This window comes from Aquarana catesbeiana, linkage group LG07 (genome assembly GCF_042186555.1).
Source record: "Aquarana catesbeiana isolate 2022-GZ linkage group LG07, ASM4218655v1, whole genome shotgun sequence".
Taxonomy (NCBI): Eukaryota; Metazoa; Chordata; class Amphibia; order Anura; family Ranidae; genus Aquarana; species Aquarana catesbeiana.
In genome coordinates, this window is record NC_133330.1 from 112,393,367 (window position 1) to 112,420,086 (window position 26,720).

General features: G+C 43.2%; 1 protein-coding gene across 5 annotated transcripts in view; it reads left to right on the top strand.

Moving 5' to 3' along the window:
• RANGAP1 (Ran GTPase activating protein 1) overlaps positions 1 to 26,720 on the top strand; it is a 388,853-nt gene that overhangs the window by 324,627 nt on the left and 37,506 nt on the right. For all 5 annotated transcript variants that reach the window (XM_073592640.1, XM_073592641.1, XM_073592639.1 and 2 more), the window contains 3 exons: positions 6,829 to 6,928; positions 7,010 to 7,094; positions 8,299 to 8,488. In XM_073592640.1, the coding sequence (XP_073448741.1) occupies positions 6,829 to 6,928; positions 7,010 to 7,094; positions 8,299 to 8,488 (375 nt within the window). The remainder of the gene's footprint in view (positions 1 to 6,828; positions 6,929 to 7,009; positions 7,095 to 8,298; positions 8,489 to 26,720) is intronic.

Sequence of the window (26,720 nt, forward strand, 5' to 3'; positions counted from 1 at the left end):
CCTTTCAGTCCATACTGTCGTTGGAAATTTCAGAATGGTGGCCACTAGAAATCCTGTAGTATCTTTTTGATCAAGAGGGTGCAGCTGGTGCAGCAAAAATAGAAAATGAGGGCACAGGAATGTGTTAAAATTATATATTTAATTAGAAACAAAATCACACCTACATAACAGTAAACATCTGTAGGTGTACAGAGATGTTAGCTGTACAGTATAGCAAGATGCCTCTGAGTTTTAAAACTATGGCTAGGCTGTATCAATCAGAGCTGATGCTGGCACACTGGATCCACTCCCTGGATGCCACGTTCGGCTTCAGCGGCTGCTGGAATATCTTAGAGAAAGAGTCTTCCTGTGTTGTGAAGGCAATGTATTTCAGGCCCTGGCCCTTTGTCAAGCCTACCTGCTGCACACTCCAAGCAGGTCTACAACACAGTAGTGAATCAGGAGGACTACAGAATCCAGTAGCAAAAAACAGGAGATGCTTTTCTAAAACACCGCAGAGCTTATTTCGACCATTCATATTAACCCCTTCCCGCCGAGCGTATGCAGATGTGCGTACTCGGCTTTCGGGGGTTATACCGGGATGATGCCCGCAGCTGCAGGCATCATCCCGGTACTGTTTTTTAGAGCCAGCGATTGGCTTTCCAGGTATAACAACCGATGCGGCTAAAAGCCGCTCAGCTGTTATACCGGAGGAGCGGGAGGGGACATCCCGCCGCTCTTACCGGGCCTCCAGTTCCATCGGCGGCTAGTGACAGTCTGGAACGAAGCCGTGAGTGGCTTCATTCCAGCCTCCTAATCGTAAACACGGAAGCCACGTCATGCCAATGGCGCCAGTTTAAAAAAAATATACAGTATTCAGAATCGCCGAAAACGGCGATCTGAATACTTTGAAGTGCAAAGGAGGGATCAGGGGTCTTTTAGACCCCCGATCCCTCCATAAAGAGTACCTGTCACCACCTATTACTGTCACAAGGGATGTTTACATTCCTTGTGACAGCAATAAAAGTGATTAAAACATTTTTTTTCTTAAAAACACAATTTATTAATATAAAAATAAATAAAATAAATAAGAAATTTTTTTTTTTTAAAGCGCCCCTGTCCCCGTGAGCTCGCGCAGCAAAGAAAACGCATACGGAAGTCACGCCCGCATATGTAAACAGTGTTCAAATCAGACATGTGAGATTTTGCCGCGATCGTCAGAGCAAGAGCAATAATTCTAGCGCTAGACCTCCTCTGTAAAGCTAACCTGGTAACTGTAAAAAAAATGTAAAGCGTCACCTGTGGAGATTTTTCGGTACCGTAGTTTGTCGCCATTCCAGGAGTGCGTGAAATTATAAAGCGTGACATGTTTGGTATCTATTTACTCAGCATAATATCATCTTTCACATTATACAAAAAAATTGGGCTAACTTTACTGTTTGTTTTTTTTTTTAATTCATGAAAGTGTCCCTTTTCCCAAAAAGTTGCGTTTAAAACACCGCTGCACAAATACCATGTGATATAAAATATTGCAACAATCGCCCTTTATTCTCTAGATTCTCTGCTAAAAAATATATAATGTTTGGGGGCTTTAAGTAATTTTCTAGCAAAAAATACGGAGTTTAACTTGTAAACACCAAATATCAAAAATAGGCGTAGTCATGAATGGGTTAAAGAACATCTGGGCAGCAGTGACCATAACATAAGTTTGTTTCAATGTAAGCTGTAAACGAGCACATATTGGAAAGATATTAGAGCACATTTTCCAAAGCTAAGGGCTGCTCTCCAAGTTTAGACTGGGAGGGAATATTGTCCTTGAAGAACACAGAACAGAAATGCGAATGCTTCACATCGATTGTATGCAAACACATTACAAAATATTCCCATGGGCAATAAGGTTTTGATTTGCATTCAAAGTTAGAAAAGCTATGTAGCAGGGCGATACCTTGCCAGGATCCAGGTCTAATAAACAGCCAGTTCACTAATGAGTCAGCTGTGTTCTGGGCTTTAATCATCTAGTCATCTGGATGGTTGGGCTCTTATGAAGAGATGGCTCCCTATTCCCACAAAGAAGGCTGGGATACCCGAGAGTCTGTGATGCCTAGGGAGGGCTGCTGTTGTCCCTAGCAATGCTAGTGCAAGGAGACCAGTTACTGAGGTGCAGAGGCCTAAAAGCAGATGCAGTGTAAGAAGCCCTGACAAGGCATGGAGCCAAGTGCGCTGTCTGCGGTGCAGTGAGTGGGGGCATGTTGTTTCCAAGTGCCCGCTGTCAATGATGCAAAGGGATGTGACCAGCCAAAGGTCAGTTTCTGCAGTTTGGAAACCTGATCTGAGTGCCTGGAAGGAGCGACAGACTGACTATGTGACTGCACACACAGGAGTGGAGGTGACCCCAAATGGGAGATTCACTGGTTGTGCTAAAAAGGACTTGCCTTTCTGCAGTGCCCTGTTCAGTGGGGAGGCAAGTGTTACATTTAAAACTGATAAAGTGTTGCTTAATGAGGAGATTAAAAATGATGTGTTAAATAAGGGGTTAATGCGACCTGCTGAAACAGCAGGGTCATATAAAGCTAATGAAGCATTGTCAGTGCACAGTGGTGAAAGTGTGGCATTGGAGTCAGCTAGGACAGGGGTGACCACTGAGAAATGGATGCCATTGCCCCTAGCAACTGTGGAAGTCAGGGATGCTAATGAGCAATGTATTTCTGATAATGTTGTTGAGAAGTATAGTACTGACAAGAAAAGTCTTTCAGATGCTGCTGAGCCACTCTGTCCTGTGTCTCCTGGGGCAGTTGGAGCAGTACTGTGTGGTACCTATGCTGGGAGCACAGGGAAAGTAGACTGGGGCAGATGGGCAACAAGCCTGTTGGCTTTAATAAAAGAGATTTCGGTTAGTAACGTTAGAGCGGACACAATTTCTGCTGTGCCAAATGGAGGGACTGCAGAGCAGTTTTTGGACCAGGGTTCGCTTGCTGCTGTTGCAGATGGTATCCCGCACAAGATTGAAGGGCCAAGTGAGCACATAGCAGAGGTTGTGCCCACAACCCATCAAGGATATGATGATGTGGTAATTAATAAGGTAATGCCAAATGTGTTAATGGAAGTGCCAGAGGGCACAGGTGGCACTGGAAGAGGATCATGTGCCAGTGGAGTCGGTGGTTAGTGAGGTTGCCATGGGAAGCAACCACTCAGCTTTGTGCGATTCCCCTCCAGACGCTGCCTGGCAGGACACTGGGGAAATTGGTCCTGAAATATGTGTGGATATTTCTGACATTGAGGAAAAATACAAGGCACTGGTAAATGCTGATGTTACCTTGGGTGACAACACAAATATTGGTAGATCAGAGGGCCCTTGTGAGTAAGAGCTGGCACAGAGGTGTCAAGTGGATAAGAATGGGCTGGTGTGTTATGCCCCCTCCGGGGTTGAAACAGGGGGGGATATGTAGCAGGGTGGTACCTGGCCAGGATCCAGGTCTAATAAACAGCTAGTTCACTAATGAGTCAGCTGTGTTCTGAGCTTTAAGTAATCACCAGACCAAGGCTCTAGGCTCCCAGTTGGAGACGACTCCACCCTGCAGACCGGAGGTCTGGGCATGGGAGTCAGTAGGACTTCACCTAGAAGAGAGAGGTGGGAGCCAGTGTAGCACGAAGCTACTTGCTGTACGCACAGAGGTGCTGAGCGTCCGGTCTGTGGGAGACAGACCAAGGCCCTGAAGTATAAGGCCTGAGCTGGAGAGCTGCGTTTACAAGCCAGGAGGGCTGAAAATAGTTTTCTTTGGTAGCAGGACCAAGTACTGAATACCCCGCGAGGGAATCTTCTATGTTTGTTTTGATCTTTCTTTTAAATAAAAGTGGCCAAAACCAGCCCTGAAACGGATGAAAGCAAGTGGTGGTGTGCTCAAAGCGCTACACTTGGAGTGAACCCCTGACAGCTATAAAAAAGAAAAGGACATTTAAAAAAAGGTAAAAATTAAGGAACACTGTCATCATTTAAAAATTACAAAGAATATAACCGATTATGTAAAAAGAAAAATCAAGGCTGCAAAAAGTCAAAATGAAAGACCAGTTCCAAAAGAGAGAAGGACAAACCTCCCAATATTCTTAAAATATATTAATAGTAAAAAGGTCAGGTCTGAGCATGTAGGACCTTTACTAGATAATATATATATATCCATTATAGAGTTGATGACTGGGGACATAAACAAGGCAAATTTAATAAATACTTTCTTCAACTCTGTGTATACAAAGAAAAATGTCAGAGCTCAAGTCCATAATAGGAATAGTATTGACTTAGCCCCCAAAAGAACCACAGTGGCTCAAAATTAGAAACCTATAGGGCCAGTTCACACCACATGCAATCCAGTGCCAAGTAGGGCTGGGAGATTTTCTTAAAAAAAAAAAATCTTCGATTCTCTTAAAAAAAACTCGATTCACGATTCGAATCGAGTTTTTTTTTTTTTTTGGGAAACCGCGCCGGTCCCGAGGCGCTGCGGGCATGAGCTTTTAGGCGAGGCCGCGGCTTCGGCCTAGTCCGGCCTTGCGGACTAGGCCGAAGCCGCGGCCTCACCTAGAAACTCCTTGCCCGCAGCTCTTCAGGCCCGGCGCGGTGTCCGCGCCGGTCCGGAGGAGCTGCGGGCATGAGTTTTTAGGCGAGGCCGCGGCTTCGGCCTAGTCCGCGGCGTCCGGAAAAAAAAATCTAAAAAAATCGATTTGCTTAAATTTTGAATCGATTTGACCTCTCAACTCGATTCAAGATTTAAATCGATTTTTTTTCCCAGCCCTAGTGCCAAGTAGGTTGTACGGTTTTCAATTTCATAGTTCACACCAGTGCTTGCCACTCCAGTGCATTCCAGTTCCAAAAGTAGAACACGCTGCATTTTTCCTTCACTGGACTGTACTGGAATGCTGTAAAACGCATCAAATTGCACCAAAAATGCACTGGAACACACATGTCCTTAAGATTAAGAATAAAGAGGGGAAAAATGCACTGGACTGCATCAAAAACGCCCTAGAATGCATCAAAAATGCATCAAAAACACACATGCTGAAAAGCGTCTGGAACACATCCAAGCTGCGTTTCTATGGTGTGAACTGGCCATTAGGGTGCGCTACAGTGCTAAAAATAGCGCCTGTATAGTATCTGTTAAGAGCCTCTCCTGTGTCTCCAGTGTAAAAGCCTGAGTGATTTCACTGGAGTGGTGCACTTGCAGGACGGGGAAAAAAGTCCTGCAAGCCGCATCTTTGCAGCGCTATAGGAGCGGTGTATTCACCACTGTGTATTTCTAAAGCGCCCCTTCCCATTGAAAACAATGGGGCAGCGCTGCAAACCCACCGGCAAAGCGCCGCTGCAGTGGCTTAATATTCATACCAGACCCAAAGGGTATGGTAATGCACTGTGGGGGAACCCCAGGCCGTTTTTCTCAATTACTTTTATGTGTATTGCAGAGACCCGACAATTCATTATAGCTGCCGGCGCTACCTCTATAACTTTTAAATGACTTTTTTTTCCTTTAGAAATGTCATTTTGCTCTCAGACTGTTGTAAAAACTGGAAACATGCGCCACTTTACAGGCATACTATAGACACCCCCCCAGGTACGAAATTTAAAGGAATATTTCACTTTTATTGTTTCACTTTAAGCATTATTAAAATCACTGCTCCCGAAAAAACGGCCATTTTTAAAACTTTTTTTTGCATTGATACATGTTCCCTGGGGCAGGACCCAGGTCCCCAAACACTTTTTATGACAATAACTTGCATATTAAGCCTTAAAATTAGCACTTTTGATTTTTCACGTTCTTGTTCCATAGACTTTACGCGTGTTCGAACAAATTTTTTGCCTGTTCGCATGTTCTGCTGCGAACCGAACGGGGGTGTGCGGCCCATCCCTAGTGTTTACTTATCTCTCTCCAAAGCTCTAAGTGCCCTTTCTCTCTGGTGCTTCTTATCGGCATGAGTCACTTCTAAAAACTTTTCCCGACACATGAGATAAATTTGTGTTGGGGGGGAGGGGGCTCAGAACAAGCTTGTCTATTCACAACACAGTTCTTCTGCTGTGTGGAGGGGGGGGTGTTCCTTTCCTCCAATCAGCTTCCACACACTGTAAATGCATTCTTTCCGCCCTCTCCTCTGTGCTGCTGACCAATGAAGAAAGATTTTTACACATTCTGCGCCTTTTGAAGGGGTGTAGAGAGGGGAAGACTGCAGATAAACAAGTAAAACCTATGTTGGATGATTTGTTTCATCTCTGTGTATCACCTGAGGCTGTTCACTTCACTGGGTATATGTGAAGATTTACAACCACTTTAACCACCTGCTTACTGGGCACTTAAACCCCCCTCCTATCCAGACCAATTTTCAGCTTTCAGCACTGACGCACTTTGAATGACAATTGCGCGGTCATACAACACTGTACCCACAAATAGAGCTTTCTTTTGGTGGTATTTGATCACCTCTGTGGTTTTTATTTTTTGTTAAAAAAATGTAAAAAGACTGAATGAAAAAAAAAAATATTTTTTTATCAGCGTGAGTAGAAAAAAAAACGATTACCGATCTTTTGTTGATCGGTGATCAGCCAAGTCTCAGTGACTCAGTGATCACAGCGCACGTAGAACGCATGCACAGGGGAGGCCGTCATATGACGGCCTCCCGGGAATTCAGGTCCGCGCTGTGACCGTCATTCGGCCATAGCGCGGATGGCAAGTGGTTAAAGGAAGGACAGGAACATGAATGCTTTCTTGTCTCTGAATCCTGAGTCAGACATACCTCAGTGCTCTGTTTCCCACATGTTAGTGCAGTTACCTTGTTATAGTCTGTTTACATTTTGATTTGTTTTTTTCTCTTTGTTAGGAACTTAACCTCTCCTTCTGTGAGATTAAGCGTGATGCAGCACTCACATTGGCAGAATCTGTCGAAGACAAATCTGAGTTGGAAAGATTGGATTTAAATGGTACATTTTGTTGTCCTTTTTAAAAAGATATGCTTTAATGTTTTTATCTTATTGTAACTCCATTGTATATTTGTGTCGCAGGAAACAATTTTGGAGAGGAAGGTTGTGAACATATTCAGGAAATTCTTGATGGCTTTAACATGGCCTCTGTTTTGGGATCACTGAGGTAGGGAGAATTTAGTCTTTTTAGTTTCTGTGTTCTAACCCCCTGAAAATAGTCACATATTGAATATTTGTTAATCATTAAAGTGTAAGTCCAGCCTAATGCCCCGTACACACGGTCAGATTTTCCAACGGAAAATGTTTATTGGGAGCTTGTTGTCGAAAATTCCGACCGTGTGTAGGCTCCATCGGACATTTTCCGTTGAAATTTCCAACACACACAATTTGAGATCTGGATCTCAAATTTTCCGGCAACAAAAGCCGTTGTCGTAAATTCCGATCGTGTGTACACAATTCCGACGCACAAAGTTCCATGTATTCTCGGAATCAAGCAGAAGAGCCGCACTGGCTATTGAACTTCATATTTCTCTGCTCTTCGTACGTGTTGTACTTCACATCGTTCTTGGCGATCGGAATTTCCAACAAGATTTGTGTGACAGTTAATACACAACCATTTTTTCTGAATAAAAACTACATATTCAGTGTGGCCACAGCTAATCGCATGGTACAGATGGGCTGTGATTGGCCCTGTCTCTACCATTTGATGACTGTGACCAATTACAGAGCTCACCACAATAGTTCACAATGAAAGGCATGTAACAAAGCATTTCATTGTGTACAACTGTCATATGATCTGCTGTGATTGGCCACAGCGATCATGTGGTATTGGCAGCGGGTCGGTACAGCGATTATGTCATACTTAACTGCTCTGTGCAATGGTTTTGCACAGAGCAGCCCTGGTCCTCTTCTTCTGGGATCCCCTGTCAGTGCTCCTGGTCCCTCAATCCTGCTGAGTGCCCACATAGCAAGAAGCTTGCTATGTGGGCACTCGTGCATGCTTGCTCTTGAGCCCGCTCTGTGTGTCCATTGACACAGAGTGCAGTTTAGCCCCGCTCCTTCTTTCTCCTCACTGGCTGTGATTGACAGCTTCTGCATCTCTGTCCAATGAGGGTAGAGAAAGCCAAGAGAGGTGCTGCTTCCATGCACATCGCTTGCTGGATCGAGATTTGGCTCAGGTAAGTCTTAGGGCCTGCAAGAAGGTCTTTTACCATAATGCATAGAATGCAATTTCTGCTTTTAGAACCACTTTAAGTTCAGAAGCTTGCACCTGTAAAATCAAGTCATCAGTGAATGCTTTTACAGTCCTGTCTTTACAGGATGCCTTTTTTAAGTGTAACCTTTAAATTTCTTAAGTTTTTTGTCTTTAGTGATGATGAAGGGGATGACGATGAAGAGGATGAAGCTGATAATGATGAGGAAGAGGAGGATGAGGAGGAAGAAGAGGAGGGGGAGGAAGATGATGATGAGGAGGAGGATAATGAAGATGATGAGGAAAGAGGGGATGACGAGGAGGAAGATGAAGAGAAAGTGGAGCTATCAAAGAAAATTCCTGAGCCAGTAAATATATGAATCATATTTTTTTGAAACTCCACATTATAATCTTCTGCTGTCCAAGCTTTACAAGGTGATACTCGAAAAATTAGAATATCGTGCAAAAGTCCATTTATTTCAATAATGCAACTTAAAAGGTGAAACTAATATATGAGATAGACTCATTACATGCAAAGCAAGATAGTTCAAGCCGTGATTTGTCATAATTGTGATGATTATGGCTTACAGCTCATGAAAACCCCAAATCCCCAATATCAGAAAATTAGAATATTGTGAAAAGTTGCAATATTCTAGGCTCAAAGTGTCCCACTCTAATCAGCTAATTAAGCCATAACACCTGCAAAGGGTTCCTGAGTCTTTAAATGATCTCTCAGTCTGGTTCAGTAGGAATCACAATCATGGGAAAGACTGCTGACCTGACAGTTGTGCAGAAAACCATCATTGACACCCTCCATAAGCAGGGAAAGCCTCAAAAGGTAATTGCAAAAGAAGTTGGATGTTCCCAAAGTGCTGTATCAAAGCACATTGATAGAAAGTTATGTGGAAGGGAAAAGTGTGGAAGAAAAAGGTCCACAAGCAGCAGGGATGACCGCAGCCTGGAGAAGATTGCCAGGAAAAGGCCATTCATAAGTGTTGGGGACTTTCACAAGGAGTGGACTGAGGCTGGAGTCAGTGCATCAAGAGCCACCACACACAGACGAATCCTGGACATGGGCTTCAAATGTTGTATTCCTCTTGTCAAGCCACTCCTGAACAACAAACAATGTCAGAAGCGTCTTACTTGGGCTAAAGAAAAACAGACCTGTTCTGTTGCTCAGTGGTCCAAAGTCCTCTTTTCTGATGAGAGCAAATTTTGCATCTCATTTGGAAATCAATGACCCAGAGTATGGAGGAAGAATGGAGAGGCACACACTGCAAGATGCTTGAAGTCCAGTGTGAAGTTTCCACAGTCTGTGTTGATTTGGGGAGCCATGTCATCTGCTGTTGTTGGTCTGCTGTGCTTCATTAAGTCCAGGGTCAACGCAGCTGTCTACCAGGAGATTTTGGAGAACTTCATGCTTCCTTCCGCAGACAAGCTCTATGGGGATGCTGACTTCATTTTCCAGCAGGATTTGGCACCTGCCCACACTGCCAAAAGCACCAAAACCTGTTTCAACGACCGTGGGATTACTGTGCTTGATTGGCCAGCAAACTCGCCTGACCTGAACCCCATAGAGAATCTATGGGGCATTGCCAAGAGAAAGATGAGAGACATGAGACCGAACAATGCAGAAGAGCTGAAGGCCGCTACTGAAGCATCCTGGTCTTCCATAACACCTCAGCAGTAGTGCCACAGGCTGATAGCTTCCATGCCACGCCGCATTGAAGCAGTAATTGCTGCAAAAGGGGCCCAAACCATGTACTGAGTACATATGCATGCTTATACTTTTCAGAGGTGATTGCATGTAATATTCTGAGATTGTGGATTTGGGGTTTTCATGAGCTGTAAGCCATAATCATCACAATTATGACAAATCACGGCTTTAACTATCTTGCTTTACAAGTAATGAGTCTATCTCATATATTAGTTTCACCTTGTAAGTTGCATTAGTGAAACGTTTGCACGATATTCAAATTTTTCTAGTATCACCTGTAGATATTGCTTCATTGTCAGTTTTTTTTTTTTTGTTTTTTTTGTTTTTTTTTAATTCTTGTGTAAGGCTGGCCATACATTATACAAATTTCTTGTCTAATTTTCCTTTAGATTTATCAAAACCGTATAAAGGTCAAACCTAAACTCTTTCAATTTGTATGCAATCAGGCAGGCCCTTGCATTACATAGTTGAAGGTTGTGACGGACCTGGCCGGGACAGAGGCTGTTGGAGAGGACTGGGTGCGGGCCTGTTGCCCTTTGATTATGTGCCCTAGCATTTGGGGGAATGGTGCTCTCTGTGAGCTGTATGCCTGGGGACCCTGGGGTTGGTGTTACTTTGGATTTAGCTCCATGTCCCCCCAAAAACACACAGACTCTGGGAACACTTTATATGCCATATTAGAATGGTGACTGATTTATACCGTTGGGACTCGTACTGTTAAATGCTAATGTCATCAATTCTGCTATAATGTGTTTATTGTAAATAAGTCTAGTGTGGCTCTAAGAGTCTTTTAACCCATTGTTGTTTGTGTTAATTAACTGTATGAAGCTCGGTGACCACAAGTCTGGGCGAAAGGTCATGTCTCAGTCACCTAGGCTGTATAAAGGATTAGATAATTAGCTCATGTTAATTAAGTTACAGTTGTATTGTTAGAGGAGGTTCCAACAGCATATAAAGTCTTGTAACTTTGATTCATAATAAACAGTCCATGTTAGCAGTGAAGCAAGTGTCGCCTTGTTTTCTGCTCAGAGAGGTTGGAATATCTGATATCTGTATACAGACTGGGAGGAAGTGGTATATGACGGAAGCACTCAAGCGCAGTGTGGGACGTTCCGTGACATTGGTGGCAAGCAGCTTTCCAGTCTGGGACATCCAAACTTCCATCTGGATCCAAGGTCCAGATAGCAGGAGAGGAGAGGTACAGATACCAGCCGCCATGAATGAGGAATTCAGAAGGAGGTTGCGAGAGATGCAGATACAGCACAGAGGACCAGTATCGGAGCAGGTCCTGCTGGGATGGTGTGATTCTATTCGCTGCAAACTCTGGAAGGAAGCGCTAGCCCGTGAGCAGCGACACCAGGGAAAAGTTCTCCCCTCCATCCAGGAAAGGTACTGGTCGCAGTACGGACTGCGGGTGCGGTTTTTGGGAGAAAAACCACACAAGAAGCAGACAGATGAATTAAGCAGGCTGGTCTGGGCAGAGATAAAGCTGGATGAGAGCTACAGAGCCCTCCGGTGGCATGTATCCCAAGCATGTCCCTGGATAGCGGATGACAGCCCAACGGAAGGCTTAAGCTACGGCGGCTTGGGACTGCTGTTTGTGAAGCTGACAGGGGACCCTAACTTTGGGAGTGATTTGGAGCGGCGGGTGGACGAAATCATGGATTTCAGAGAAGGGCTACTGAACATTTCGGAAGTGCACTGGGCACAGGAAGATTTGGAGTTTCTGGCCGTTCAGGAATGGGAGCTAGAGATCGCCTACAGACGGCTGCTAGACATTGCTCAGTGCCAGGGCTGGGCTCCCTTTGCCTGGGACTATCAGGAAATACCAGCTGACAACCCTGAAATCCTGGCTGAAGAGTCGGCAATGTGGCAGAGCAATAGTGTGCTTTGCCAACCTGCCCCCACAGCTATGGAGGCGGAGGTCTTATGGCGGATGCAGCAAGTGCTGACTGACCTTGATGAACCTGTTTCTGCATGGGATGATCTTGGATGGAGGAATGTGCCTGTCCAGCAGCATGCCAGAGAATCTGCAGCGGAAAATCTGGAGATTGCCATCCCCACACCTGAAGTGCTGACAACCGGGCAGAGCTCTGCTAACCTCTGCCCAGCACTGATAACATCTTCTGGATTCCATGGACAGGAGATGGTGAACCTCCATCCCCAGACACCAGTTGCAGAGACAGGGGATTTGATAGACTTTTCTGCTGAGGAAGAACCATCGGGTGAGCCCCCAGCAGAAGAGTTGGGATTAGGGCCAAACTTCATTGCGCTCTGCTCAGCACTGATGGCATCTTCTGAGTTCCACGGACAGGAGATGGTGAACCTCTATCCACAGACACCAGTTATAGAGGTAGGGGATTTAATAGACTTTTCTGCTGAGGAAGAACAACCTGATGAGCCTCCAGCAGAAGAGCTGCTATTGGGGCCAAACTTCACTGTGCTCTGCCCCGCACCAACAGCAGTATCTGTGGAGTTACAGGGAACTTCCCCAGTTGAAGCACTGGCAACCGGACAGAGTGCTACCAACCTCTGGCCATCACCTGCAACAACTACAGAGTTCCAGGGAGGTGGGGCAGTCGGCCTCCCTCCCCAACAGGTAGCCAGAGCAGATGGTGTGGGGTTTCCAGCAGAAGGGCTGGCAACAGGGCCGAGTACTGCTGGACTCTGCCCTCAACTAACAGGAGATGGATTTCCTGTGAAGGTGGATGGGACTTCAGTCTCCACCTGTATACTCCAGGGATGCTGGGCAGTGGGCCCAGATCCCCAACAGCATGACAGAGAGAGCCCAGTCACCCTGTCTTCTCTCCAGCGGCAGAAAGGACTCCAGGGAGAAGGACCAGTCCAGCCCTCCCCCCAGCGGCAGATATGTTCTCTGAGAGAGGCAGAGGTTTGCTGGGTGAGTAATACTCTGTTTGGAATAATTTATTTGGGGTACTGTGTGCGTACAGGCATTAGAGGACTGGAACTATGGACTAACTTCGGAGTCAACCCGTCAGGGGTCTCCTCCTGTGTTAGTCTCCTGCCGAAAGGGGAGAAATGTGACGGACCTGGCCGGGACAGAGGCTGTTGGAGAGGACTGGGTGCGGGCCTGTTGCCCTTTGATTATGGGCCCTAGCATTTGGGGGAATGGTGCTCTCTGTGAGCTGTATGCCTGGGGACCCTGGGGTTGGTGTTACTTTGGATTTAGCTCCATGTCCCCCCAAAAACACACAGACTCTGGGAACCCTTTATATGCCATATTAGAACGGTGACTGATTTATACCGTTGGGACTCGTACTGTTAAATGCTAATGTCATCAATTCTGCTATAATGTGTTTATTGTAAATAAGTCTAGTGTGGCTCTAAGAGTCTTTTCACCCATTGTTGTTTGTGTTAATTAACTGTATGAAGCTCGGTGACCACAAGTCTGGGCGAAAGGTCATGTCTCAGTCACCTAGGCTGTATAAAGGATTAGATAATTAGCTCATGTTAATTAAGTTACAGTTGTATTGTTAGAGGAGGTTCCAACAGCATATAAAGTCTTGTAACTTTGATTCATAATAAACAGTCCATGTTAGCAGTGAAGCAAGTGTCGCCTTGTTTTCTGCTCAGAGAGGTTGGAATATCTGATATCTGTATACAGACTGGGAGGAAGTGGTATATGACGGAAGCACTCAAGCGGAGTGTGGGACGTTCCGTGACAAAGGTAAATCTTAAGGAAATAAGAAAATTGTATAATGTATGGCCAGCCTTAGACTGCTTGAGACTATTTTAGTTTTTGCCTTTGTATACAAAATCAATATTGCCAGACTACTCTGGACTAACTTTTTTCCTTAAACTCGAAGAGGATAGATAACCTCTGAAATTAAAAATACAGCAGTTCTTCTTTAGAGTTTTTAATGTTCTTTGTTTGCCAGGGTTTAAGCAATATACTGTAAACATAATGTAAATTAGAATATGTAAAGACTTGTGCATATAGGCATTTCTTTGCAGAAAAATAGCTTTTTTTCTGCATATAAGTTGGTGGGTATGCAACGGCAGCTTAGCAGTACCTCTAATGCAAGCTGGAAACGTGCTGTATTTTTCCATCCACAGAAGCACCAAGACCAAGTTCACAATTTTTTGGCTCTTTAACATTTTTCACATGCATGTAAAAATCAGCATTTTTTTTTACTCAGATAAAATTTATTAGAACCTATGCAAGATGACATTAGAATCCCCCCCTAAAGGGGGGGCGGGGAAGAGGGGAAGGAACAGAAGAGAACAAGGAGAGAAGAAAAGAGAAGGGAACAGGAAGGGGAGGAGGGTGGGAAAAAAAGTATGGGAGAGCCTAAGAGCGGGGTCAGAAGCCGAGAAGTTACCATAATGCCCCATAGGGACATTGCATTCACAAAGTAGATTAGAAGGTAAGGTTCCTAGCTCCCACCCAAGCTGACCACATTTTTTTTTTTTTTTTTTTTTTTTTTTTTAGGATAATTATGTCCCATGTATGTAAGTCTGTTGAGAGACAGGACCGCATTGACTCCTCCAAGTAGAGACAGTCAGGTTCCACTTATACAGAATTGTTTTTGTTGCAAAAAAAGCAGCATACGATAAACAGCTTATGGGAGCTTATAGCTAGATTATCGGTAATGCCAATCAGCAGAATTATCGAGTCCATGGCAAATAGCTATATAGCTTAAACATTAAAGCAGATCTTCACTGTATTTAAGCATAACAAAACCAAGAACACTACTTAATAATTTTACAATATTCAAAGTAAACTTCCTAATCCATCCATGTCTCTGTTTTATTTTGTTGAGAAATATCTTTGAAAAACAACCCCCTAGCATTTCTGTGCATGGCCATCTTGAGTAACGGCAAATGATTCATGTAGCATTTTACTTCCTGGAATCCATCTGCCCTTAACTCAAGCATGCATGCAGGAGAGTGTGCTTGGCTGAGAAAACCCCTCCTGAAGACTCTTGGGCTACTTAAAGTAACCCAGTTCTCCTGAAGACTTCTGGGATGTATGACATAATTTGCCTAGGCAAGAAACCAGGAAGTAACTGAAGAAATAAAAAAAAGTTTAAAACAAGTGAATATGATATTCTTTCCTATCTATTCACTAATGCTAGTATCATAAGTATTATAAATGAGAGTGAAGTTCCATTTTATTATCAGCAACTACTGCCAACCATAAGTTTTGTATATGCGTACAGGACCAAACCATATGAATAAAATTCCCCACTTCCTGGCAAGATTTTGGGCACATCTCATAAGCAGTACAAAACATGGCTGATGATCTCTGAGGGGTGTAAAAAAAATCTATGAAAAAATCCTAGCTGAATAAACTGATCTCTAACAAATCTTGAGGGGAGGGTTCTTCTGAATCCTTTCATCCCAGTCCTTATCTCTTAATTTTGGAATATCCCTGGAACATGCATGAGATATAATTGAGTGACCTTGGTAGTATCTTTGCAGGTAATCCTTTAGGAACAAGGAAGACAAAATTCTGCCTATATTGCAGGAGGCTTAAAGTCTCTACTGAATGGGAAGCTCAAGTGATGGAGTCATAAAATTGCAATGGCACCGTGTGTCTAAGTATTAAGGCTCGATTCACACTAATGCGTTTTTTGATGCATTTTGCAGAAATGCAGAGAAATTTTTTAACATGGGTTCCTATGGAACATGTTCACATCAATGCATTTTTGTGCCTCTGCGTTTTTGGAAAGGGTCGGGGACTTTTTTCCCGCAATATGCAGCGTTCTGCATGTAATAGAATTCAATGGACCCGCATCCAAAACGCAAGTAGGAAGAGACCCCCGGAGACCCTCCGAATCCATACTAGACCCTCCGAATTCATACTAGACCCATGGACCTGGGTGGGGGGACCCACGCCGTTTTTTCTCTCAATTTTTTTTTTTTTTTTTTTTTACATTGACAACAGATGACTCATCGGTTGTTAAGGACGCCGCGGCCGACTTCCTAGCCCCCTCCTTAGCAACCGGCTATATACAGTGTAAAAAAAAAATGCAAATCGCGGTAATAATGCCTGTCGAAACACTCAAAAGCAACATGCATAGATGTGAATCGAGCCTAAAAACCTGAATAACTATATTACTATAATTGATTGGTTTGCGCAAAAGTTATGGCATCTACAAATTAGGGGATAGATTTTTTATTATTATTTTTTTTTTTAAATCTTCACTTTTTATTAAAGTTTTCAAACATTACAACAGATCACCAAATTGCACCACTTTTTCTGCAGATTATACACGTTATTTCTTTACAATACCTCTCTCTAGTTACAGATAATCTCCAGAATACCATTGTATCATCCCTAACAAAACAAACAACCAACCAAGCAATCAGACAAAACAACCAATACACAAAGACACAAAAAAAAAACACTCACACCCCCCCCCCCCTCCACCCCTCCAAACCATCACTATCAGTCCTCCCATATACTATAAAGCGTCCTGTCCAACCCGTATTTGCCCACCTATTACATCATAGATCCTTTCTATGATGTTCTAGGGGAGGCCAATGAGAAAAAGGCCAGTCCTGGGGCTGTTACCCAGGGTCCCCATAACTTAACTAATAAATCTATTCTACCCCTGTTCTTATACACCTGTTGTTCCATTAATATTGTCACATTTACCTGAGAGCGCCATTCCTCTAATACTGGTCTATTAGGCAACATCCATTTTCTAGCAATTATCTTACGAGCTATAAATAGTAATCTACCAATTGGTATTAACTTGTCCCATGGATACAGCTCTTCAATAACACAGCCCAGTAGACAAATCTATGGTTCCGCTTCTATACGAGTATTGTAAGCTCCATTAATTGTGGACACCACCTCTCGCCAATATCTGAGCAACTTGGGGCAGTTCCACAACATATGGATCAGGTCAGCCGGGGACTGCTTACACCTCGGACTCCCTCAGCTTCCACTTGTATAGCTTTACTGGCATCCTATATGTAATAAACAATTGTGATAGGCATTGTGTATGTGATAAGGGTACCAATGGGGCCCTCTTCAGAATATTTTGCCATTCATCCTCCATTATACTCCCCTGATCTATCTCCCATCCCTTTCCACCTGGACTATCTTTAAAATCTTGATACTTCATCATAAGTTGACTATAAGCTAATGTAATTAGACCTTTTTTTTCTTTAGCCCCTGCCAACAAAGACATCAGTGGCATAGATCTTATATTCATCCCCACACCTTTAAACTGCGAGTTGGCTGCATGTCGTAGTTTTAAATATTTATAAAAGTTATTATGATGTTATTGACACGACTCCTGTAACTCCTGAAAAGGACACATAACCTTTTGAGCTTAAAGCTGCGAAATATATTGTATTCCTTCCTATATTGTAATTCTGACACCCTTACATATTTCATTATGCGTCTCATTTCTTGCCATATTTTATTCATAAGAAACAGTGTTGGTCTAAAATGAGTACACGCAAATGATCCTGATTCTAACTGGGCTATGAGATTATAGTGCGAGCAGTGGCTCAAAAGCACAGCCTGTATGGGGTCTCTCCAATCTATCGTCCCCCATCCAGCTAAGTGCTGCAGTTGAGAAGCTATAAAATACATTTTCGGCTGAGGTAACGCTAGGCCCCCCCTTCCTTAGTACGCTGAAGGATAGAAAGTTTGATCCTAGGGCTTTTTCCTTTCCACAATAACTTTCGAAACCAGAAGTCTATTTTCTTAAACCATTTTAAAGGAATCCATATGGGTTGTGTAGAACATACAACAGTTGGGGAGCCCACATCATCTTTATAAGGTTTGTACGACCCACCACTGATAAAGGCAACTTAGACCAAGCCAAACTCTTTTGTTTAAATTTGTCCAGAATGGGATTCAGATTATATTGCAAGTAGTCTTTCACCCTTAGAGATCTCCATATTCCTACATATTTTAAAGGATGTTGCAACTTTTATTTGCTGAGCCTCACTTGATATAATTAAATTAGGTTCATCTATAGGAAAAAGACTGATTTGTCCCAGTTAATGACAAATCCTGAAAATGAGCCAAATTTTTTTTATAAGAGTCATTCCGGAAATCAAGGAGTTATCCGTATCTCCTAGAAACAACAAAGCATCGTCCGCATATAATGATTTTCTTTTCGTTCTGTGCTCCTCTAATGAATCCACAGATATCCTCAGACTGCCGGATCGCTTCTGTTAGCGGTTCTACAGCTAGTGCAAATAATAGAGGGGACAGGGGGCACCCCTGCCGCGTGCCTCTTGATAGTGTAAAGAATTCTGTCACATGCCCATTAATTCGCGTACAAGCCCTTGGAGCAGCATTTAATAGTTTAACCCAGTGTATAAATCTATTTCCCAAACCAAATCTACCCAAAACCTCCCACAAATATGTCCACTCAACGCTGTCAAATGCCTTTGCAGCATCGAGTGACAAAATACAGTGGGGGGAAAAAGTATTTAGTCAGCCAATTGTGCAAGTTCTCCCACTTAAAAAGATGAGAGAGGCCTGTAATTGTCATCATAGGTATACCTCAACTATGAGAGACAAAATGTGAATCAAATCCAGACAATCACATTGTCTGATTTGGAAATAATTGATTTGCAAATTATGGTGGAAAATAAGTATTTTGTCAATATCAAATGTTCATCTCAATACTTTGTTATATATCCTTTGTTGGCAATGACAGAGGTCAAACGTTTTCTGTAAGTCTTCACAAGGTTGTCACACACTGTTGCTGGTATGTTGGCCCATTCCTCTATGCAGATCTCCTCTAGAGCAGTGATGTTTTGGGGCTGTCGCTGGGCAACACAGACTTTCAACTCCCTCCAAAGGTTTTCTATGGGGTTGAGATCTGGAAACTGGCTAGGCCACTCCAGGACCTTGAAATGCTTCTTTGTTGCCCGGGCGCTGTGTTTGGGATCATTGTCATGCTGAAAGACCCAGCCACGTTTCATCTTTAATGCCCTTGCTGATGGGAGGAGGTTTGCACTCAAAATCTCACGAATACATGGCTCCATTCATTCTTTCATGTACACGGATCAGTCGTCCTGTTCCCTTTGCAGAGAAACAGCCCCAAAGCATGATGTTGCCACCCCCAAGCTTCACAATAGGTATGGTGTTCTTTGGTTGCAACTCAGCATTCTCTCTCTTCCAAACACGATGAGTTGTGTTTCTACCAAACAGTTCTACTTTGGTTTCACTTGACTATATGACATTCTCCCAATCATCTTCTGGATCATTCAAATGCTCTCTAGCAAACCTCAGATGTACTGACTTAAGCAGGGGGACACGTCTGGCACTGCAGGATCTAAATCCCTGGCAGCATAGTGTGTTACTGATGGTAGCCTTTGTTACGTTGGTCCCAGCTCTCTGCAGGTCATTCACTAGGTCCCCCCGTGTGGTTCTGGGATTTTTGCTCACCTTTCTTGTGATCATTTTGACCCCACGGGGTGAGATCTTGCGTGGAGCCCCAGATCGAGGGAGATTATCAGTGGTCTTGTATGTCTTCCATCTTTTTATTATTGCTCCCACAGTTGATTTCTTCACATCAAGCTGCTTGCCTATTGCAGATTCAGTCTTCCCAGCCTGGTGCAGGTCTACAATTTTGTTTCTGGTGTCCTTTGACAGCTCTTTGGTCTTCACCATAGTGGAGTTTGGAGGGTGACTGAGGTTGTGGACAGGTGTCTTTTACACTGATTACAAGTTCAAACAGGTGCCATTAATACAGGTAATGAGTGGAGGACAGAGGAGCCCCTTAAAGAAGAACATACAGGTCTGTGAGAGCCAGAAATCTTGCTTGTGACCAAATACTTATTTTCCACCATGATTTGCAAATAAATTCTTTCAAAAATCAGACAATGTGATTGTCTGGATTTGTATCCACATTTTGTCTCTCATGGTTGAGGTATACCTATGATGACAATTACAGGCCTCTCTCATCTTTTTAAGTGGGAGAACTTGCACAATTGGTGGCTGACTAAATACTTTTTTGCCCCACTGTAGCTCTCTTCCTCAGGTTATCTGTTGGTAATTGCATATTCAGATAGTCTCCTTAAATTCGTTGCTGTAGACCTGGTATGTATAAAGCCAGATTGATCTGGGTGAATCAATCCCTGTATAACCTTACCCAGTCTCTTCGCCAAAATCCTTGCCAGAATCTTAACGTCTGAATTCAACAAGGATTTCGGGCAGTAAGATTCTGGGGTCAGAAGATCCTTATCCGGCTTTGGCAGTACAATGATGCAAGCGTCATTCATAGACTCTGGAAGTTTAAAGGATTCCCACACCTGGTTTAATACCTTCAATAATTCCGGTAACAAAACATCTCCAGATTGTTTATATATCTCTGACGGTAACCGATCTAAACTTGGGGCTTTATTATTCGGAGATTCTGCCACCGACCACTCTAATTCCTCCATAGCCAGAGGTGCATTAAGTTCCCCTCTCGCCATGGTGGACAGAGCGTGTAGCTGCAGAGGGTCTAAAAATTCTCTAAGACGTAGCATGGGAAAGTCCGCTTAACTCTGATACAAATTGCTTTAAAAGGAGAAGAAACTGTTCATTATTTAATTTTGATCATGTGTAACCTTGCCCCCTACTGTGCGTATAGCAGATATATAATTAATATTTTCTTGAGATTTTGCTACTACCGCTAGCATATGACCTGGTCTCTCACCCTCCTCAAAACCGCGACATCTGGAGAGAAAACAAGCCTGATCAGCCTTATCCAAGGCTGTTTGTTTATATAATAATTGTATATCTCTCCAGGCACATCGGTTAGAGGGGGTGGGATCCTGTCTGAACTGGGCCTCCCTTTGCTGCACCTCCGCTGCTAATGCAGACTCCCATTCTAAATCAGATTTTGTACGGACGCTTATTGCCTTCAAAAGAACCCCTCTTAAAAAAGCTTTCATGGTGTCCCAGACCACCTGAGATGAAGCCAATTTCTCATTATTGTAGAAGAATTCTCTTATAACCCTACTCGTTGAGTCTGCCTGAGACAGCTCTTTTAACCAGAAGCTAGGAACACGCCAATTAGGTTTGTTCCTAGGTTTTATTTTTTCTAATGTAACTAGGATAGGGGAATGATCTGATAAACCCCTCGTCAAATATTGTATATTTGACACCCATTGAAAAATTGAATCCATACCTAGCGTCAAATCTATTCTAGATAAAGTCTGGTAAGTACTAGAACAACATGAGTAGGCATAAGACAACGGATTTTTAAGACGCCATATGTCCTGTAGACCCAATTCTCTACACTACCTATAAAACGGAGTATCCCCTTCAGGACCAGCTGGATATCTGTCTCTACCCGGGTTACAAACACTATTAAAGTCCCCCACAATCAACAAAGGTATCCCTGGGTTATCTATCAAAAATAAACCTATCTGAAGAATTACCTCACAGTTATAGGGTGGGGGGATATATACAGACCCCAATATAATTTGTATAGAAAATATTTAACAAACTAATAGGATAAATCTACCCTGTGGATCCGCCAACGTATACCTGCAGGAAAATTGTAATTTAGACAATTAATATGCTTGTACCTCTGGAATACATAGAATATACAGCATGATGCTGAGTAGGGTACATTTTGTTCTGTAACAAAGTAACCGTATCCTGAGTTAAATGTGTTTCCTGTAGGCATACTATCGATGTTGCGTGTTGACTCAGAGTATCAAACATAGCCTGTTTCTTATTACGATCCTTAATTCCACTTATATTCCATAATAATATTAAAATTTCAGTCGCCATCTTTCACGTTATACAGATATAGACTAATGTTAGTACTATGCCTATAGACCAATATATACCAATATACAAGTAACCACCCCCACCTAAATACCAAAAGGTCAATAGATACACAATACATGAAAGCAGAGGGGGAGCCCGCGCATTTATTCATACATATATCCAGGGGAAGGAAAAAGGCCATAGATAAACAAAACTGTTTGAGTGAGGGGACAGGGGAGGGAGGAAAACAAAAAACCCAACAACATAAAAAAAAAACAATAAACACATGCATCCATAATTGATGAATGCAAAACCATTTCCCGCAGGAAGATGTAAATGGGGGGGGGGGCTCATCCAGGCTTGCAAATGGGCCTATTGCCCTATAGTAAAGAGACATGTTTGTCCGGCCGTACTCCACCCCAGCTCCGACTATAGCTGGGAAAGAGGAAAAAAAAAGGACACAAGTCTATTTAACTGCATAGTAGAAACTCTAAATAAGCCATATAACATAAGTCATATATCAAGCCATACCCTAATTGCAGCAAGCCACAACAAGTTATAGCCAGTTATAGCAGGTCATAGCAAGTTATATATATGCATTTCACATATACATGCAAAAATCCATATTTATTCATTCAAAAACAAAGCAAAAAAAAAAAATGCCCAGCAGGTAAGGGAGAGGAAAAAAAACAAAAAACTGCTCCATCTATTCCAGCCATCAAGCAGTATGCATACTACTAACCAGGAAAGTCAAATGTCGCTCATTTCTATCAAGCCAATCGTTTGCCTCTTTAGGATCAACAAAGAACATAGTCTCTCCTTTAACCATGATCCAGAGTTTGGCCGGATAAAGCATAGCATACTTGATTTGGAGGGTACGGAGCCGCCTTTTAATATCCATAAACTGAGCTCCCTGTTTTTGAACTGTCACAGAAAAGTCTGGAAAAAAAGAAACTTTGGAGCTGTTAACTTCAATATTTCCCTTACTACAGGCTAAAAAGAGAATTTTGTCTCTAGCTCTATAGTGGAGCAATTTTAAATCTTAATTTTTGATTGGTCGGGGCAGATTGCCCCAGGGAGGTGGTCTGGCGGGAATACGATGCACCCGTTCTACCGCAGAGAAGGATGTAAAATTTTGTTTCTCAAAGACATCCAGCAGCCATTTTTCAATATACTCAGCAGGGTTTCTCCCTTCCATGCGTTCTCGGAATCCAAGTATATGTATATTGTTCCTTCTAAGCCTATTTTCAATCTCATCAATACGATTAGCATGATATCTAGATTGAAGACCCACTGTCTTAAGTTCTTGCTGCATGCCTGCTCACACCTTCTCTATACTGGTAACCTTGTTCTCTAGCACTATTGTGCACTCTCGCACCTTCTGTATGTCTAGATGCATGATAGTAACATCCTCTCTTAGACAATTGACCTGGGTAGCTAGTGCATTTAAAGTATGGTTACAGTTCTGTATGACAAGAAACACATTTTAAGGGTTGGCTCCCCCTTTAAGATAGGTACGTTTTGAACAGCAATATCAAACTTGGAGATGTCTCCTTTGGCAGAGGCAGAGGTACCTGATAAACTTAATGCAGAGTGTCCTTCTCTCTTCTCACTCTCCAACATATCAATAATCAAACAGCCCTCTGCTCGTCTTCCCCCAGTCTCTACCTATGTTACCTCCACTGTAGCCTCTGCTACTTTCGCTGCTTCCACTTCTACCGCATTCACCAACTCCTCCCGGATCTCCGAAGTCTCTGGCACCAATCCAAGAGCCGATATAGCCAGTTTAGCGAGGGTCTCCTTACCTAAATCGAGGACCTTAGTAGCGCTCAGCGCAAATCGCCCTAACTTAATAGCTGCCGCATCTCCATGCTTGTCCTTCACTGCAGTCGGTGTGCAGAGCGGGAATGTATCACCGCTCACCTGTAAGCCCGTGTCCAGCTTCTCTCCAATCTCCACACTCCCCGACCCAACGTCTCTCTCTGCTCCATAACTCCTCCCCACAGCACTGTTTTTTCCTTCCTTTCCTTCTCCAGTTCCAGTGTCCTTAAGTTTCTTCCCCATCGCTCTGGTCACTGCTCTAATGGCTGGATAATGATACAGGGTGAGCATAAGGTGAGATAGCTGATGCAGGGTAATACCAGAATAGCAGCAAGGTGTCAGAAACCATGAATCGGACCGAGACAGAAGTACAGTTAATCACATTTGTTTAATAATAATAAAAAGGTAAACAGAGTAAGCATAATCAATACATAGCCAGAATTCAGTAACCAGGTCGGGTAGTCAGCCAATGCCAATGTCAGAGAGCCAGAGATCAACGTAGTAGTACAGCAAGCAGGATCAGGAGCCAGAAGGGATGTCAGCCGAGCAAGTCTTCAACAGGAACGCAGGAGAAAGTCCCAGAGATGTGACCAAAGGTGAAGGCAGAGATGAAGTGAGCTGGACGGCTTTTAGTAGACAGGACTGACAAGCAGATCATCAACAGTTGAGTCACTGTGGAGAGAAAGGAGCTGGCAATTAGCCGACAGCTGAGCAGCCAGCTCAGAGAAGGAAGGGCTGAGCCCAGACCTGACAAAAGGTAGCAAGCAGCAAGGTAGATAGCCAAGTCAAGACACCCGGTAACAGATTCACAGTCCAAAGTTTTATTATCGCCTCCTGTTAATGGCTCTGCACCAGACTCTGCGATAAACAGTGATAATAAAACAAAGTGCAAATGATGCTGATATTGAGGATAGTGACGATACATGGCAGGCACTGCTGCGCTATGAACCTAAGAAGTACTAACAGGATATACCTGTTTGATACTAAGAAATAACAGGCATATCCTGATGAAGTCATTTGACAGTGACGAACACGTGCGGGAACACGAGGCACCAGAAGTGACGTGGGCGAGTTATATGCCTGTTTGATACTTGTGAGTACCTTGATTTTACTTTTACTGTTTTGTCAATAAAAATTTGGAAATACTACACTATATGCATCCCTCTTTATATCCCCCCATGCCCCATTGCGAGGTTCATTGGATGCGGACACACCAGGGACAATAGGGGGACTCAGACTAGAGACACACACCAGTGGAGCCAGATACACCATACTGGGAGGCTGTCAAGAAACACATTGAGATATACCCACATGCTGTTACCTTACAGCGGTAAGGTAAGGGTACATAGTTACATAGTAGGTGAGGTTGAAAAAAGACACAAGTCCATCAAGTCCAACCTATGTGTGTGATTATGTGTCAGTATTACATTACATATCCCTGTATATTGCGGTCATTCAGGTGATTATCTAATAGTTTCTTGAAGCTATCAATGCTCCCCGCTGAGACCACCGCCTGTGGAAGGGAATTCCACATCCTTGCCGCTCTTACAGTAAAGAACCCTCTACGTAGTTTAAGGTTAAACCTCTTTTCTTCTAATTGTAATAAGTGGCCACGAGTCTTATTAAACTCTCTTCTGCGAAAAAGTTTTATCCCTATTGTGGGGTCACCAGTACAGTATTTGTAAATTGAAATCATATCCCCTCTCAAGCGTCTCTTCTCCAGAGAGAATAAGTTCAGTGCTCGCAACCTTTCCTCATAACTAAGATCCTCCAGACCCTTTATTAGCTTTGTTGCCCTTCTTTGTACTCGCTCCATTTCCAGTACGTCCCTCCTGAGGACTGGTGCCCAGAACTGGACAGCATACTCCAGGTGCGGGCGGACCAGAGTCTTGTAGAGCGGGAGAATTATCGTTTTATCTCTGCAGTTGATCCCCCTTTTAATGCATGCCAATATTCTGTTTGCTTTATTAGCAGCAGCTTGGCATTGCATGCCATTGCTGAGCCTATCATCCACTAGGACCCCCAGGTCCTTTTCCATCCTAGATTCCCCCAGAGGTTCTCCCCCCAGTGTATAGATTGCATTCATATTTTTGCCACCCAAATGCATTATTTTACATTTTTCTACATTGAACCTCATTTGCCATGTAGTCGCCCACCCCATTAATTTGTTCAGGTCTTTTTGCAAGATTTCCACATCCTGCGGAGAAGTTATTGCCCTGCTTAGCTTAGTATCGTCTGCAAATACAGAGATTGAACTGTTTATCCCATCCTCTAGGTCGCACATCTATACATTACTCTGCACAGGAACCAGGAAGTCACCTATCATCAGCGCTTTATGCCAGAGGATTGTCACCAGCACTTTGTCATTTTATGCTGACACTGCTAAATATACAGCCACTTACCTACTTTGCACCTTATATGGACACTACTTATCTTTTTTTTTGTTTTCACCTATAAGAACATTTGCAGCATATACCTATATGAAGGAAATTTTTTTTTGTATGTTTTTATATGCTGTTAAGGATTTTACCTATTCCGTCAGGATTTATTGCAATTTTAGTGCACCTTCTTTTGAGCACTGTTTTTTCACTTCATTTGTACACCATATGGATATATTTTCTATCACTGCTCTATGAAGAATCATTTGAGTGCTTGATATACTTTTTTTGTCTTATTGAGCACCTTTTATTGTTTTATCCGAAGAAATCGCAGGGCATGCGTTTTTATACTGCCTAGGATTGGCTATATTTTGACCTTTGAACATTGCCTCTTTCAACTATATCTTAAATTGAGCACCTTTGCACTTTATTATGCATAGTATTTAGGTTCATAGTGCAGCACTACCTTCACTTTATATATTTTCTGGGTTCTGATATGTCCTTCAGTGTTGCAGCATATTGTTAAAAAACGCACACATTTGGTAGCGCGGGAATATCAATGTATTAGGTACATGGCAAGTGTGCAGCAGGCACACACAATTCGTTCTCACCACCCGAATGGCAGAAAGTCTTTTTCTCCTCTCTCCTACTTGGGCTTGATAGCAGGTTCTCAGCTGATATGCTTCGAAACTTTGGGAGTCAGCATCTTTCACATGCTTAGCCTAGCCACTCCCTCCTTTGTTTTTGGCACTATTATTTATTTTTTTACTAGTAATGGCGGCGATCCGCAATTTTTATCGGGACTGCGATATTGCAGCGGTCAGATCGGACACTTTTAGAACTATTTTGGGACCATTGGCATTTATACAGCGATCAGAGCCAAAAATAACCATTGATTACTGTATAAATGTTATTGGCAGGGAAGGGGGTTAACACTAGGTGGCGATCAAGGGGTTAACTGTGTTCCCTGGGTG